At 35.2% G+C, this 16,280-nt stretch overlaps 1 protein-coding gene across 4 annotated transcripts in view; it reads left to right on the top strand.

Annotated features, from left to right (window-relative positions):
- Positions 1 to 856: 856 nt before the first annotated feature.
- LOC105332119 (kinesin-related protein 4) overlaps positions 857 to 16,280 on the top strand; it is a 28,182-nt gene continuing 12,758 nt past the window's right edge. Inside the window, exons 1-5 of one of the 4 annotated variants that reach the window (XM_011434563.4) lie at positions 857 to 1,010; positions 7,238 to 7,810; positions 8,751 to 8,909; positions 10,892 to 11,093; positions 11,202 to 11,326. In XM_011434563.4, the coding sequence (XP_011432865.3) occupies positions 7,502 to 7,810; positions 8,751 to 8,909; positions 10,892 to 11,093; positions 11,202 to 11,326 (795 nt within the window). In that variant the 5' untranslated portion in view covers positions 857 to 1,010; positions 7,238 to 7,501. Of the gene's footprint in view, positions 1,011 to 2,213; positions 2,334 to 3,604; positions 3,740 to 6,414; positions 6,871 to 7,237; positions 7,811 to 8,750; positions 8,910 to 10,891; positions 11,094 to 11,201; positions 11,327 to 16,280 lie in introns of those variants that run through there. The other 3 variants (XM_066088480.1, XM_066088481.1, XM_034468343.2) reach the window with 3 other exon arrangements.

Raw genomic sequence — 16,280 nt, 5'->3', positions numbered from 1 at the left:
GGTAATATATACATGCATAATAACACGGCCATTTCAATGGAACCGTAATACACAGAATAGGCTCTAAGAAACACACAGTACATAAGAGTTATAAAATGCAGATTTTTTTTACCCAGGGGATACATTCCAAAATCTACACCTTTTTTTAAGTGCGTTTGGTCTAATTTTACTGTAATATTTTCTGCACTGTGTTTTATTCATTGCACCAACACTGATATACTTTATCTACTGTGTTGTAGTTGGTATAATTGACACAATATTTTCATTTTATATCAATTGGTGTAAATGTTGACTTTTTATAAATTCAGTGCATGGTCTGTTAGATACATTTCTTGAATGAAAGTTAAACTCTTATTCTTCAGGATTTTTTTTTCGGAATCAGATTCTATAATAAAATAAAAATAATAAAATGGAAACTCTGAGTAAAGGTGGTAATACAGTATCCAAATCATGGTATTGTCAGTAATATTTCGTGGTCAACAATTATCTAAATCTACTAAAATTATATAGATATCATCTAGCCTCATGGCTGCATGTTGAATAAACACTTTAACAAATACATGTATATAAATAAGGACAATTACTGTTATTATTAGAAGTATTCTGTATTTGCTCTGTCATCCGTGTAAAGCTGCATTGATAAAACAGATTTTCTTAAAGCCAGACATGAATGGAACATACATAGGTGGATGATCAATTATCTACATGGGGTTTACTTCAATAGCATGACATGAATAGACAAGTGCATATAAAGAATCTTTCTACAGAATAAGCTCTTCGGCTCAGGGCTGCTATGTGTATTGCAGGACCACTAACCAAGCGTGACCGCATTAATGATGTCTGGCCTACGTAAAAAAAATCATTATTGGGCTTTGTTATGCAGAAAGGTCTGGGTTCACTGAAGTGTAAAGACACACCTGAAGGTGTAAGAAATCGCTTTTTCGGGGGACACACTGGGATCCTCCCGCGAAATGTCAGTCAAAATAAGGAAAATCCCTCTCTAATGTGCGGTAAGTGACTTTGTATTGATGATAATGTTTGGGAATTCAATGAAATGTTTGAGTAAATTCCATGCAATCGGCGCTGGGATTGAAACCAGGATAATGACATGTGGCGGGCCGACAACACATGAAGAATTTATAATTTTGTCATTTAGATTCGAGACTTTGAACACGGGTCCAATATGATAACAAAATAATGTAAAAATGTATTGTATGTGTAGATTTTTGTTGTCGTTCTTCCTCTTCGATCGATCTTTCTATCACGAATGTTGATCATACTCCAGTAATAAGTTGTTGCCAGCTATAGTATATATACGGCCCTGGTTGTTGCTATTGTTGTTGATTTTTTTTCTCTCATGAGAAAAAAGTTTAATTTTGTCAGTGTAAATAAATTTGTAATTAATTAAAATGACTCTGTGCAGCTTACGCGTACTATACACTGGTGTCGGAAGCAAATTGAAAGTGGGGGGGGGGGGGGGGCTAGACTAATCCTCAGAAATATTTCTCAATAAGTAATTCCCAAAATCATGGAATTCCTAATCCGTGGGGGGGGGGGGGGGGGGGGGGGGGGAGAGATACCTATCCTTCCAAAAAAAGATTTCTTATCCCAAATTTTTTTCTTCAAAATCATGAAATTCCTAATCCGTGGGGGGGGGGGGGGGGGTCTCAATTCTTCTCAATCTTCAAAGGTAAATTTCGGAACAATAATCTTTCCTGCGAAAAAAGTGGGGGGGGGGGGGGCTGAACCCTCTATCGAGCTATATTTCTAATGGTTAGGTATAATTTTGCAAAAAAAAGTGGGGGGGGGGGGGGGCTAAGCCCCCCTAGCCCCCCCCCCCCGGTTCCGACGCCTATGTTATATAGAGAGGAAAGGGGTGATCCGGACAGGCCCCTTTAGAAAATTAAAATTAATAATATATGCTAAAATTTACGAAAAAATTACTTGTACCACATGGCAAACACAATTATCTGTCGCGCCCACTCCGGAAGATTTTCAGATCCGCGCATGATAATTTATTCATTTAATATATTTTTTTTAAACTGCCAAATATTAAATTATTTGAATGTCTCTATATGTGTATAGTCTGTTTGCATTGCATATACTTATATAGATAATCAAAACGCCATTTTAAACGTTTAAACGTTTTTATGCAAACCGAACTTCCCAATTTTGGCGGGCTGTAACACCCTTCGAAATCCGCCAATCTTCAAAATACAACGTCATAAGTAGGTCAACCAATGAAATCTCTATTTACAAATTGAATACGGGATGATTACAAATCATCAATGGTGGGAAGCAAGGTGTGATGAAAATGAACACGTTTTTGAAAGGTTTGTGTTGTATTATCTATTGTTATGTGAAAACAAGCTTTCTTTTCACTAATTTTTGTGTTTTAATGTTGAGAAAGATTAGGCAGTGGTCTGTTTATATTGAAATGGTAACCCACGTCACACTGATCACGATCTAAATGATTCTTACGTTGTCTGTTTTAAAAGTGTTTTGAAATTTTATTTATGCTGTAGAAGTATTGCTTGTGGTTTTCATAATATTAATTTTCAATCATTTTCTTACTGAAATCAGACATCAGCATATTGTACGCCCGTGTAATGAAGGCCATGGCCTCATCTCGCATCTGTCATGCAGCAGGTTTAATTCTTTTGTATCGAATTCTTATAGTACTATAAAATTGCTATACCATGGCTGTGAATAATTGGAAGCCACCTTTTTCACTTAACAAAACCTGTGCCATTATTTCACTGATTAAAAGAATACAAGTCGCCAAATATTTGATATAGGCATCTGTCGAATATAACAATTAATGGAATACACCTGCAGCGAGACATCGTACTGCACTTTTTCTGCATTTGAAGTAAGGAACCTTATCATTGTTTTGGATTATACAATCCAATTTTTCAGATTATTTACACATACTAGCCCTTTACTTTATTGATCTCAATCTTTCACTGCTCATGCAAGGACTCTGAAATGCTGATATGCCCTATTCCCCAATGACACATTAATTTACCATAAAAGGTGTCCCCAAATACTGCATTTACTAACGACTGGTTAAAAGCATTATTTAAAGTGAGGTTTAATACTGTGGCTGTATTATAGCAACCAACATCATTACATGTGCAAAATATTGTCTATATAGAATATTGATGCAATTCTTAGATGAATTTTGCTCTTTACAGTTCACATTGCTATTAAAAAGTTTCAATATTTTAAGCATTAATTTTAAATAATGAAAGTTTAAATCAACAGTCTATTTTGTTTGTGAGTGTTTTCTCTGTACGTTAGGTTAGTAACATTACCCATTAATAGGAAGGAGGACACAATATTAGGTAAATTTGTGCTTAAATCAGGACCCTATGACGGATATCTTAGTGCTTACATTATGATGCTTAATAGCCTATTCTGCAGTTAACTTTACAAAGTTCTGTAACCCCATCCTTCTTGCAGGATATGTACATTGATATGTACCCACATCCCAATAGCTGAGCATTACATATAAGTACTGTATATATAATGATAATGATGTGCATAGAATCAGAAACACCCAAGGGATAGAGGAGAGAAGCCAAGGGATGTTACATTATATTGATTTGCACACGGACAATTCATACCTTTGAAGACCTCCATTTACCTTTATAGTGAACAGTACAATAGATTGTGCCTGACATACCCTGTTAGACAAAACCACATCAGACTCGGGTATTGTGATATGCAATTACCGGTATGTTTTGCACTATTATGTTTGATGTGATATTTTCATGGTAAAAATTCAATTTCTGATTAATAAGCGCATGCTTAATTGAGTAATGTACATGAATTCAGATAGCATTAGGGAAATATTCGATCAACAACTAAATTATGATCAGAGCCTGAAGTCATACTTTGAGAATTTTTTTTTTTGCTGGTAAATAGAGGAAAAAAATGTTTCAGTTTGAAGGAGAGATGACGGAAATACCCAATGGTCAACTATAGCCAGTGATTTGTTACGAAAAGATCTGAATATATATCTCTATTTTCAGTACACATTTTAAGTGTGTGTAAATCCTTTGGGATTTTCTTAATGTTTCTATTTCCTTGATATGACACCATGTTGAAAAAAAGGAAGTACCTACACCAATTAGTAAGTCTGTTAGTTGTCACGCCCACTTACAACATGAACTCTTGCTTCATAGTACTGTTGCACAGTTTTTAAAAAAAAGTGCCCCGATCTATGTGTACTTTTGATCATATATATACCGGTATGTTCATATTTATTTTTTGTTTAAAATTGACATTGATATTTTTGATACGAAGAATGTAGTTTTGAGAACTAGATTAGAATTTTAATCAAAGAATTTAACTTAGTACATTCACTATTAAGGATTTGTAGACGGCAGAGATATGGCAATCGTCCATGTAACAGGGTATTAGTCACATAGTGAACTTCCATTCAAGATATGCATTTGTTTGTTTACGATCATGATCCGATCATGAACCAAGTGTAGATTGTACTAAGATAAGTAGTATTAATTCATATGTCTTGTATTAGTATTGTTGATGGGGTAAACAGTTAACAGGTGCCCCTCACATTGCTTGTTGTTTCACCTGGATGCTCTATTAGATGAAGCAGGTTATCATGTTCATTGTGTGCAACAGATGATGCTCATGTACTACAGAATATGCAGTCAGTTCTCATAAGATTATTTCAATTATACCTTTTGCTTTTTGTCATTACATGTACAGTTGTAATCAAGAAGCTCTAAATTAGATATACCGATAGGGCCTAAAAAAAAAAATAGTGTGTTTAGGGTAACACTGATGAAAAAATTAGGTTAGGTAGGTGGAGATTTTTTTTTATTTTATCTATTTTTTTTGCCTGAATCCTAAGAATGTTTGTTTGTTTCATATTTAAAAACGTATTTTTTATTGGAAATAAGATCAAATTCACAGTCGGATAAAATCAGGCATCTAAAAATGGTAGATTCGGGCCATTTTTGTAGGTTAGATCGATTTACCCGAAACACTCAACTTTTTTTTTTAGGCCTAGTTTTAATAAGTTAAATACGGCTAAAGAAGATTTGTTTTGAATAATTCAGTAGAGTATGTATGAACATTGCTTTAAAGCTTAATATATGTGCCAGAGGATTGTCTAAATTTAGAAGAAGAGGCTTCCCAGAGGTTCAGTATGCAATGTTGACACGTGTTAGTAAACCGCATAAAAAATGAACTGACAAAACAATGTAATGGATGGTACATCACAAATGACATTCCTGTCCCCTTTCTGTTCAAAAACTTGCTTTTTTATGGGCTCATATTCACAGTTTGTTGGTTCTGTTCATTGATTTAGGGGGAGGGGGTTGTATTATAATGTTTTTTTATGTTTATAGTTAATGCAACACTCACTGCTTTAAATTGGCCACATGTGGGTTTCTAACCTTAATTGAAAAATCACTATTGATTTTTTTCTTATTCTGGACTGAGAGGGAAAATGCCATTATGAATGTAAACAGATATTTCTTACCTTGTACAAAACCCTTTGAGGTTTAAAATGGTTACAGTAGTGCATTGATTTATGAATTTTTAGATAGTCTGTGTAGAACTCTGTTTGCCTCTGTGATGAATGTAGGATGGTTTATATGAAAGATTTATTGACACAGTTGAGAGTCTGTGGTCTCTGATCAATTTCTGAGTATTCTAGTGTGAAAAATTCTACTACAGCACTATAATGTTGATACAGCATCACATTTTACGAGTGAATGTGTTTGAACAAGAAAGATATCGAACACAGCAATGAGAGGTTTCTCTGGGATGTAATATAAAGAGGAATGGTAATTTGCTATTGCTAAGCATGGATTTTTTTCCTGATCAATGAAAATTGTGCTACATTTAAAGAGGACAAAAAGAGGACTCCCTGCTGGAACATGTGAAAATTTCAATCCCAATACACATTGCCTCTTAGACTTGAGCTTGTAATGTATCTATTGTCAAGTAATGAAAGATCACTGTGGGTACTAATTACTTTTAGGTAAAGCCTTGGTTGGTCATTATCGAGAAAAGTAATTTCACCTGAGTTTTCACCTGGTTTCGTACTCAGCAGACTACTCAGGTTAGAGTTGTGTAAGGGAAAAAAGGGGAAATCGATTGCCGTTTCCTTTGTAGCTAATGTCACAATCAGGTCACACTCGATGATTTGGGTCCTTACTTTGTAAATACTTTTGAGCTGATTGATCAAATAGAAAGGATTCTCTTTAATGTCAAATGTAGCCAGCCAGAGTCACTGCCACTGGTCAAGTTATCATTGGGTCTGATTTTTATGGCTATATTCAGATTTCTGTGCATGGACTGATGTTTTTGTGCCTGAAGTCTTTTCATGCCATGGATACCCATTAATCATTTTTAACATCAAGTAATCTGATATGTGTAGAACAAAAGTGTAAGACATGGAATTCTTGACTGCTGATGGCTGATTACACATGTTACAGTCTGTGTATATCACATCTGATGAGGAGATAGCATCTTGTGTTTACAATATGATTTTCTCCTCCCCTTGGGTGAACCCCATTATTTCTCTGAGACTCAGCAGCCTGATTCATCTAAAAATACCACGCCAGAGAGCACATTTCTAGATGGAGAGCATTCCCCATTCATGTGTGAACATTTCTTTGAAATATTAGGCTTGGATTTCTTTGGATTTGTCGATACCTGGTTCATTTTCAGGCTTGGGTGATTTATTAGTATAAAGTCATCAACAAAATATTGTTACTGACTATAACTATTTCCACCTGATGCGTCTGTTGTGAATGTGTAAACTTTGAAATATTGTGTGCTTGATACTGACTTCCATTTAGTTCAGTTATGGTATACTCCTAAAAGGTAGGTGGTACTGCAACCATTATGCGTATTGGTTATAGGCAAGGTGTAAAGAGAAATGGACTGTGCCAAGATTGGCCATGTACATGTCCAGTACTAATGGAATAAAGACAAAATACATTCGTTTTCTTTTACTGAGCTATGATAGATGAAGGTCATGTGCTTTGCAATGTGCATGTTGATTTTAAGTGGTAAATATAAAACAGGAATGGTGTTTTTAGTGTTTACATGAAATCATTTTACTGCTAAAGGTTGAGCACTTTGAATCGAATATGTTGAAGTCATTATCTTTATGAGGTGTGAGCGTTCTCTTGTTTCGTGTACAAATGAGATTCTCTGAAGTTAATGTTCATCTTCTGTGTATTTTCAGGTTAAAAGTAGATGCCTCTGAACAGTGGAAGAGAAAGCAGATCTACACAACGATAAGGCTAATGGACTGATGTCCATCCAAAACACTTACGGACTGATTCTTACGGCAACAAAAATGGCATGGAAACACAAACAAAACGCACTTTAGACATTCCTCTGGAACTTAAAAAAAACAACTTCAAGAAAACTACCATAACTGAGTACTTTCTAGTTTAAGTTGGATTCTACTTTCAAAAAAGAGAGGGAATATCAAATTTCGATCAAAATGAGCTTCAATAAGGAAAAATCCTATGGCGGAACCAACCTCCTAGATTCACCGTCTGAGGCGAAAAGACGGCGAGTGGTGGGAGATGATATGTCTGTGACGAGCACGTTAAGTAGTCTTGGAGACAGTCGCTCGCACTCCCCTACTTTTTCGGAGACGCTGGACGACAGTTTCCTAAGCACACCTGGAAACTCTCCGGCGACAACATTGAAACTAAAAGAAAAATTTCGAGTCAAATATGGTAGAACAGAGTTCATATCTACCATTGAACAATACCTTTTGGATAAAGATATCATTGAAGCCTGCCAGGTAAGGAATATTAAGGATGCATTAAAATTGTAACCTATAAAAATTATTTGCTTTAATGAATTATCAAATAATTAAAACATGAAGCAAAACAAGTTCCCAATATCTTGCACAAAATTCTCCCTTCTGCACTGAAATGAATTCACCCTGGTTTTTTTGATGGAACAGTAAATGGGCATTTATGTAATATTAATCGCATTAATTGTGCATGAGTATGCATATTGTTTGGTCTCTCCACGCTGAGCCAGGTAATAATGGTGAATTCTAGTCCACCAAATCAATACAAGCTCTGGGCATTCTCTCCTAGATTGTGTGGATGGCAGAGGGAGATAAACTTCATTGCCTGATTCATTAAGTAGATGCCCATTGGTCCCAAATGAGTGCTACCCAAGTTTAAGTGTGATCTTTCCTAATTATCAATATGTTATCAATACTTCTTTTACACCAGAGAATTCCATTATCAAATAAGAAGATTTTGCTTGATGCAGAATGTACCTACAGGCTCTGATATTTTCTACTGCCAATAACTAAGCATGTAAATTATCATAAAGTGTATCTGCTAATGGTCATATTGAGAACTCTAATGCAAACGTCATTTTCAGACACCAAATGCCTTTGACACCTGTTTGATGTTTAAAATAATCGAAGTTTCTGTTAGCAACAATGGACTTAATCATTTAAGTGTCAGCTAATGTTGTGCAAGTCATGAGCTTGAAATGCGCGCTGAGCCTTCTACATTTTTAATCTTGATAAAGAATTTTCAAAGTAGTCAATAGTCATAGTCAATAAGATATGGTACAAAATGAGAATTTTAAACTTTAATTATGATGTACTTTCATCCCCATTGACTTCTCCTGTACAAGCTGACTTTCTTTTATTTTCATCATTGCTTGCTTTTTGAAAATTACATGTAAGTTTATATGACGATATGATGATATTGCAGTCTCCAGATGACATTGAGGATGTAGACGGCAACAAGAAGGTTTCACTGATGGAGTTCCGCCAACAGTACCGAGAGCTCTCCCAGTGGCTGACCAACGTCCAGAGGGTGGCCCACAAGTCACTGGTGTCCCAGATGCTCTCGGAGAAGTATTTAGCACAAGTTAGTACATGTAGGGTGGACAACAAGTCCTTGGTGTCCCATATGCTATCGGTATTGTGCCCTTTAGAACATATGGCATGGTTTATAAAGCTTACATCATCTGTTAGAAAAATTTCTTAGATAAGAAGCCAAGATCAATTAGTACATGCACAGGAGGAGTCTTTCTTCATTTGTAGATTGCATAATATCCAGTGATTTTTACCTGATAAAGAAAATGTATTGGGAGTTCCTATAAATGTTGCATTGCATTAAATGCTGACACTTTATATGTACATTATCTTCTTATCATAAAGTAGAACATATATATGACGTATTATAAAAAAAAAAGTAAAATGTGCTGCATCTTAAAAATAAAGACCAAATGTTAAAGATACCTTGCTTTCATACAGTGATACAGCTTAAGAGTATATGCATGATACGATGATGGTAAACTGGATATTATCTATACCTGTATGTTGCAGAGCTTCTTATGAAGGCAAATGTTATAGGATCAAGTATTTCCGATTCATGCTGATCAGTATTATTAGAACTCAATGTGTATCTGATACAGTCTTTGTATCGCTGCCCGCTACATTGCTGGATATCAATAAACTATTAGACTGGAAAATGCTGAAACATGAAGGTATCATATTGACATGGGTAATGCTCAGAAAATTTAATATGAAGAGGCTGTTGTGATGTTATATCCTTGCAATAAGTAAACTGACATTACTGCTGCAATGAGAAAATTAAAAGCAACCATGATATCAAGTTGTAAAAAACCCAATAAAGCCTAAATTAATTCTTTGAACTCTGCCTGAACCTTGTATCTTAGCCATCCTAGCCGTGAGAAATCATCAGTCATCATTAATATTTACACTGCCCTATTTGTACTTTATTGATTGGCTGAATTCTCTTGAAGTCTCCCCCTGTCATGGTCCCTATCGGAGGGACCGAGTGTATGAGTCACTGAGGCTGAGGGGTAACAAGACCCAGGGGGAAACTGTTGATATGACTACTGTTAACAGCACTGTTGCTTGGATCTTTATCCTTTCAATAATTTGGCGTTGGGTTTATTTGATTTTACAGATGCATTATATTGAGGAGAAAAGAAATTCACACACAATTTACAGTGCAAAAAAATAGGCATATTTAACCAGCTGCAATGGTCCCTACTTTATTCCTTCCTGGTCTTTCTCTGTCTTTACCGTTTAGTAAATACTTGTGTGATTGAATTGTCAGACTTGTAATGCTGCTATTCATGTAACTGGGGACCTTTATATGACACTTCCTCCATAACCTTAAACTTGCTGATCTATTATGACTTGGATAGTATGTTATTTCAGCAATTAAGTGTAATTACTGAGCCAGTACTGGGAGACTCTAAACCTCTGTAGCTGGCAGGTACAATGTATGGCTCATTTGACAGGTTTACTCATGTAATCACTACGATAGGATAAAGCCATGAAATTGAAATTCAATAGCTCTGTACCAATACAGGGGTGAAACATGAATGATTTTGTGACATAAAACATTTATATAGTGCAAAGTTGAATTGAGGTCACATGTATTGAAAGTTTTTCATATTATTTTCGTTAACTGTACTGTCACGTGTAGTTTTCCAAATGCCTGTATTTTATTGAGTCATAAAATAAATTTGTTGCCTATATGTTATTGCAATAGGAACCGTTGAAAAAAAGTTTCAATCTCTCTGAAATCTAGAAAGCTTTTTACCTATGAAATATTTTCTGCATTGCATGTATCACATTGGTTAACCAAATTTGTCCTACTTTAAATATAAAAGAAAATAAGCATTAATGCAGAAAATGAAGTTTAATTACATTACAATTTAGCTACAAAATAAATCAAGATTTTTGAGAGCCTAAAAAGGTTTGGGGAAGAGGTTTACGAGATGTTATGAATTTTATATGCATAAAAGAAACTTAGGTATAAGCCATGTGACTGGGGAAAAATAAAAAAATTGCTGTTTTTAACATTTACAGAGCAACAATCTAGACCTCCTTAACAAGTCTCTGACCAGGCGCAAATCTTTCCTGGACTATGCGAAACAGCTCCTTCACCGTGAGCCGAACCATAAACAGGAAATTGATGAAAGGGTCAGCTGCCTTAACAAGATGTGGAGCACACTGGAACAAGATGTCAGTGGCAAGGCCATGTGGCAGAACACGGGGACCATGATTACAGGTCAGTCTGTCAAAGAGAGATAACTGCCATATGGTTTGTCCTATGGATTAGGAAAGATAACTCTTATTGGTATGTTTTTGCAACTACAGTTGTCTTTCTTGCTCGTAGATCTTGAAATGGACTTGAAGACCCTGAGAACCTGGCTAACAGAGACTGAGCACAAGTTGTTTTCGATTTCATCCGATTTCCTGAAGTCGGATGATGAGTTGAAAGAATGCCTGGATGAACATAAGGTTAGTATTGATTTTGACAGAAATGACTGTTTTGACAAGAGATCAGTCAATAAAGAAACTGAACCAATACCGTAGGATTAATCCTTAAAAATGTGTGGGAAGGTTGTACAGCACTTTATTATATATATCTGGATGTGCATAGTTAAGGTAATAGGAATTAAATGTTTGTGGGGTGTTGTTTTACCATGGATATTTTTAGATGGATATATAAAATCAACTAAAATTGCAGTAGTAAATGAACTGTATAAATTTCTGTGTTTGCTCTCTTCTTCCAGAATATCAGAATCAAGTTTTTATCACTTGAAACAATTGCATTAGACTTAAAAACTAAACCGAAATGCAAATTGTTGACTATCAAGGAACATTTACAGTTGATAAAGCAGATCATAACAAGATGTTCATTGTTAATTGAGTACAGTGGTAAAATGTGACCTTTTGTTTGGGTTAATGATGAAAATGAACTTGCATTGAATTTTGAATTATATATGCACTCACTGAGAAAATAATGATGCAAATGTTTGTCAATGAGCACAATGACAAGATTAGTAGCTGACAGGACTGAAATCAACAAGGGCAGCAACTCCAACAGATTTAACCAAAACAACTTGTAATACCCTAAACAAAAAAAAGGAAAATAAAATTTAAAATTTTGAGCTCAAACTCTGTCCAAGTCCGTTGAAATCTTAAAGAAACAAAATAAAGAAAATGATAGGAAAAATTTACACAAATGATCAATAAATTTCACTTTAGCTTCTTTGTGCACCCAGATTCCTGAGGGGTCCTTTGACCCTACCCTCTTACCAAATTAGTTTGACCACAACCTTATCGTTGCTAACCCATGTATTCCTTGATGTGAATTTTGTCTTTTCATGTCTCATGTATGTTTAGAGCCGTTTTAAGGAGAGTTTGGCTTTTCGGTGGGATGTATCTATCTAGTTTGTTCATCAAAACAAGCTGTCCACTGTTCAGATTAATAAAGAGAAGCTTACAATATTCATAGACTTTCAAAATCTGTTATGTTGTGAAAATTAATGCTGTTTCAACTGAAATGTACAGCCTGGATGAAGTCAGATAGGTGTTGTTGTGTTCATGGTTTCATATCTATTAGCCATTGGCTTGACTGTTAATGATGATAGGACTCCACCTCATCTAATTAGAGTTTGACTTATACTGCTAAATGTCCAAGCTGTTGTTAAAACAGTTCAATGATTACCTATACAAGCTTGCAAAAATGACATGCTGTGAACAGAAAGAAGCTGTTTACCATTTTAATATTCGCATTTGTGATGGCAACACTAACCCATTATCTTAATGGAACACATCAGCCTGCATAAAATGCCATTCAAGTTTTGTTGAATAACATAAGATTAATTAGAATATTAGAAAGGTAAACATAATGCACATTTATTAATCTTGTAAATAGAACAAAAAGAAAGTCCAAAGTTTGTTTAAATATTTAAAGCTTGTACAGAAAATTAATGGTATTTAACTTTTATTTTACATTGTGCTAGCTTGATGGCAAACATGTGCAAAATCATACCAACTAAATCCTATTGATCAGACTTATTATTGATCCTGTGAGTCAATTTAATGCACTAATGCAAACAGTTGGCATCGCCTGGTGCAGGTCGATCAGGCCTTGAAGGGGTGTAGATTTATCTCCCTTTGATAACAGCAGATGGGATGTTTTTTCCAAAATAGGTCTGTACATTGTTCAGTATCTTAAAAGTGTTTTTCTTTCATTGGAATTATTGACAAATGAAATATTTCTTAGGTATTTTCCGTGTTTTATATAATCTTGCATTGTGAATGTTGTAGTCTACTCATAGACCAAAGGTCTTTGTCTTTTCCTCTTATCCATATCAAGTATGATAAATGTGGCAGATATTTGCTTTTGAAATGGACTTTTCATTGTTATAAACCATGAATGGATTTTCTTTTATTGGCTAATGGGCTTAAATTTTGAAATAATGATAATGTATTTCAGTAAATTCAGATTGGAGTTTTATTATTATCTAGATGACGGTGATTGAAAGCCGGTACTGATGAAAGTGATTGGAATTTAAGTATCCAGAATGGCAATTTTATGCTAGGTTGATGTTAATTAAAGAGGCTGTTAATGTTATGTACCAACTCAGGTGTGTCTGATGTGGTTTCCATGGAGATTATCTATCTGTACCCCCATGGTTGAGTGAATTGCTGTAAAATGTTAATGTCTTTGTAGGGTGCTTGTGTACAATAAATAATGTTGGTCATGTATGTATATACCTGTAGCGCAATGCATGAAGTTTGTACATAAATGTGACCTCTGTGATGTATTGACATGGTCAGTTGATTCATCATACAGTGATGCTTTTGGGTCAATGCCATATACATGTATATACTCATTACATTCCAAGGTATGCATACTCTTCATAAATTTTTGTGTCAATTAAAAAAAGCTAATTAAAATAAAACAAATAAAAATACAAGCTTTTTGTATACCTGGTAATCATGGAGTTGTGACATTTGACCTCCTCAAATTGAATAAAAACAGAAGTGATTTATCATGTAGGTGTTTTAGTATTTCTGAGATCACTAGACAAGACACAGGCCTAGAGATAGCTTTTCACAGGTGAAATATTTTTAATGGCACAATGTCGCAAGTCATTAGACCATTGACAAGATGATTTTTTAGCAGTGACGAGTCAGGAAATAATTACTTTAGTTTGCACAAATTACATGACAGTCGAGAGCAGGGACCCTGTTCCATGTTCAGAACTACAGAGCGATTTTTAGTCTACATTAGATAGATACATAATGGAAACAGCTGAAGCTCTATTGATTGATTAACATGGCCCAGTTCTGTGATTGTGTGTAAGCTTACCAAGAACTTCGTAGGCTGAGAGGCCGAAAGGACTGGAAACAGTCATACAGTTACTGTGTTTCAAAGGACAGGATCAGATTTATTAAAAGGACTCTGCTTTGAGTCATTTTGCTCAAATCACAGTTTGATATTGTTTGGATTAGAGGAGATTTTATGGTGTATTGTGTTTATTCAGGACCAATATTATTTGATGTGGATAGAGTTTGTGATTGTATTCAGCGTGGATGGTTCAGATCTCTAAAAACATGTTTCCTACATAGGGTCGTGATTGAAAGAAGAACAAGTGGGAAATGTTGCTGTGAAAGGTAAAGTTCTTATGTCGTTTTGAATAATAAGTTGTATGTTTAGTCTACAGTGGTTTGGTAACTCGGTGCAAGACTGCGGTCATGTTTGACTGAAGCCGGTATAAAGTCATGCCTGAAGGCATTGACACAGAGTGAACGGAATAGGAAAAATAAAAAACCAGAGAGTATATGCAGGGGAAACAGAAAGAACTAGAATTCCCATTAACTTGCTTCTTCAGAGAGAGTGATTAGGGGTAGTAGGGAGTAAATCAATAGTCCAGGTTTATTTGCGGATTGCTTTACTGTCCTTTTAGGCTGCCACTGTTGCATGTTTCCTGGACATGTTCAGAAGGGGGGATGTGTTTGATGTATGTTTTTCCCTCTATCTCTCTTTCTCTTTTTCATGAATAGATTCTTTGATGTTGATTGCTTGTAGGAATGAGGATAGGCTTTCATGTCAGGGGATGTGGGGATATGCCACATAGGAAAACCCATTGCGATGTAATGTAACTGCTAGAGAAAAAGACATTTATAGTTACAAAAACATAACCACATCAGATTGAACTTTAATTGCAAATATTGATTTAGCTCACTCTTTTAAAGCTTATGCTTCCTCAAGCCTTGTTTTATGTCCTTGGGATCATCAACTTTAAGAATAAAACGGAGTTCAGTTAGATGCTTGCATAAATCAATGTTTTGCTTCTTATTTTTGCTATGGGGGAAGGGAAAGACATTTATTATTTGAGTAAGTTACAAAAAAACTTGCTTTTAATGTGGCATTTTGAAATAATATCATGTTCATTCATTACAATTGTGATGCCAAGAGCTAAGTATATTCAAATCTAGTTTGATGCCATTAGAATTATGCGTGCTTGATATGACAAGAGTGACTATTTGTCAAACTCACAATGGACAAAACTAATAATAGAAACAGGATCAAATGTATGCAAATAGTATAGCACAAAAAGCAACTAAGCAATAGCTATAAGGAATTGTTTCAACAATGCTGTATATAGGTCAGAATTACTTGACTGCAAAAACCCAGAAGGTGGTGCTTTCAAGCCCCAAATTAAAAGGAGATTTTCATCGTAGGGTCGACAAAGGATGATCAGAAAGTCAGAAAGCAGTGCTATTGTGTTACATGGTAATTAGAGGCCTGTTGACAGAATTTGTTGTCATCATAGGCACAATAGATAGAAACCAAACTGACAAGAATAAACACAGAATGAGGACAAAATGCACATTAGAACACAAATAATGACAAGTTATAAACATACTAACACTGATGCCATAGGGCATTGAGACCAGGCACTGCTAATCATTATTACCGTGTGTGAGTTTACACACCATTAGGCCATCTTGTGTAGATAAAGCCCTCAAGTTCTTCACTTTATGACACAAGGACCATAATCGGCTCAAGCTACATAGTAGATAAACAACCAGAAGTGGAGAGGACTATTGCAGACTCTTCAGTCCATTGTTGGCTTGTTGGCTGGGTATAGATGACTGAATGACACGCAACATGGTACCTTTAAATTGGAGATTTATTTTGTCATGTCTATTTATATTGATAACAAGAGAATCAAGTGGCAACAGATCACAAAGTTTACATCTTTTAGTTTTTAATGATGGGACAAAAAAACACAAAGTTTGTAGATCCACACCTTTTGATTTCTATACTGTGGGGGAGAGATACTTGCATGCATGTCCGTTACCAGATAAAGTGAGAAAAAAGGCAGGTACACAACTGTTATCTAATCAAAGATATGAATCTCATAGCTCAGGTGTGTGTTATTGAGCCCAC

The sequence above is a fragment of the Magallana gigas genome, chromosome 6, assembly GCF_963853765.1.
Source record: "Magallana gigas chromosome 6, xbMagGiga1.1, whole genome shotgun sequence".
Taxonomy (NCBI): Eukaryota; Metazoa; Mollusca; class Bivalvia; order Ostreida; family Ostreidae; genus Magallana; species Magallana gigas.
The sequence above is the reverse complement of the archived record's forward strand: the minus strand, read 5'-3'. Positions and strand labels throughout refer to the sequence as shown.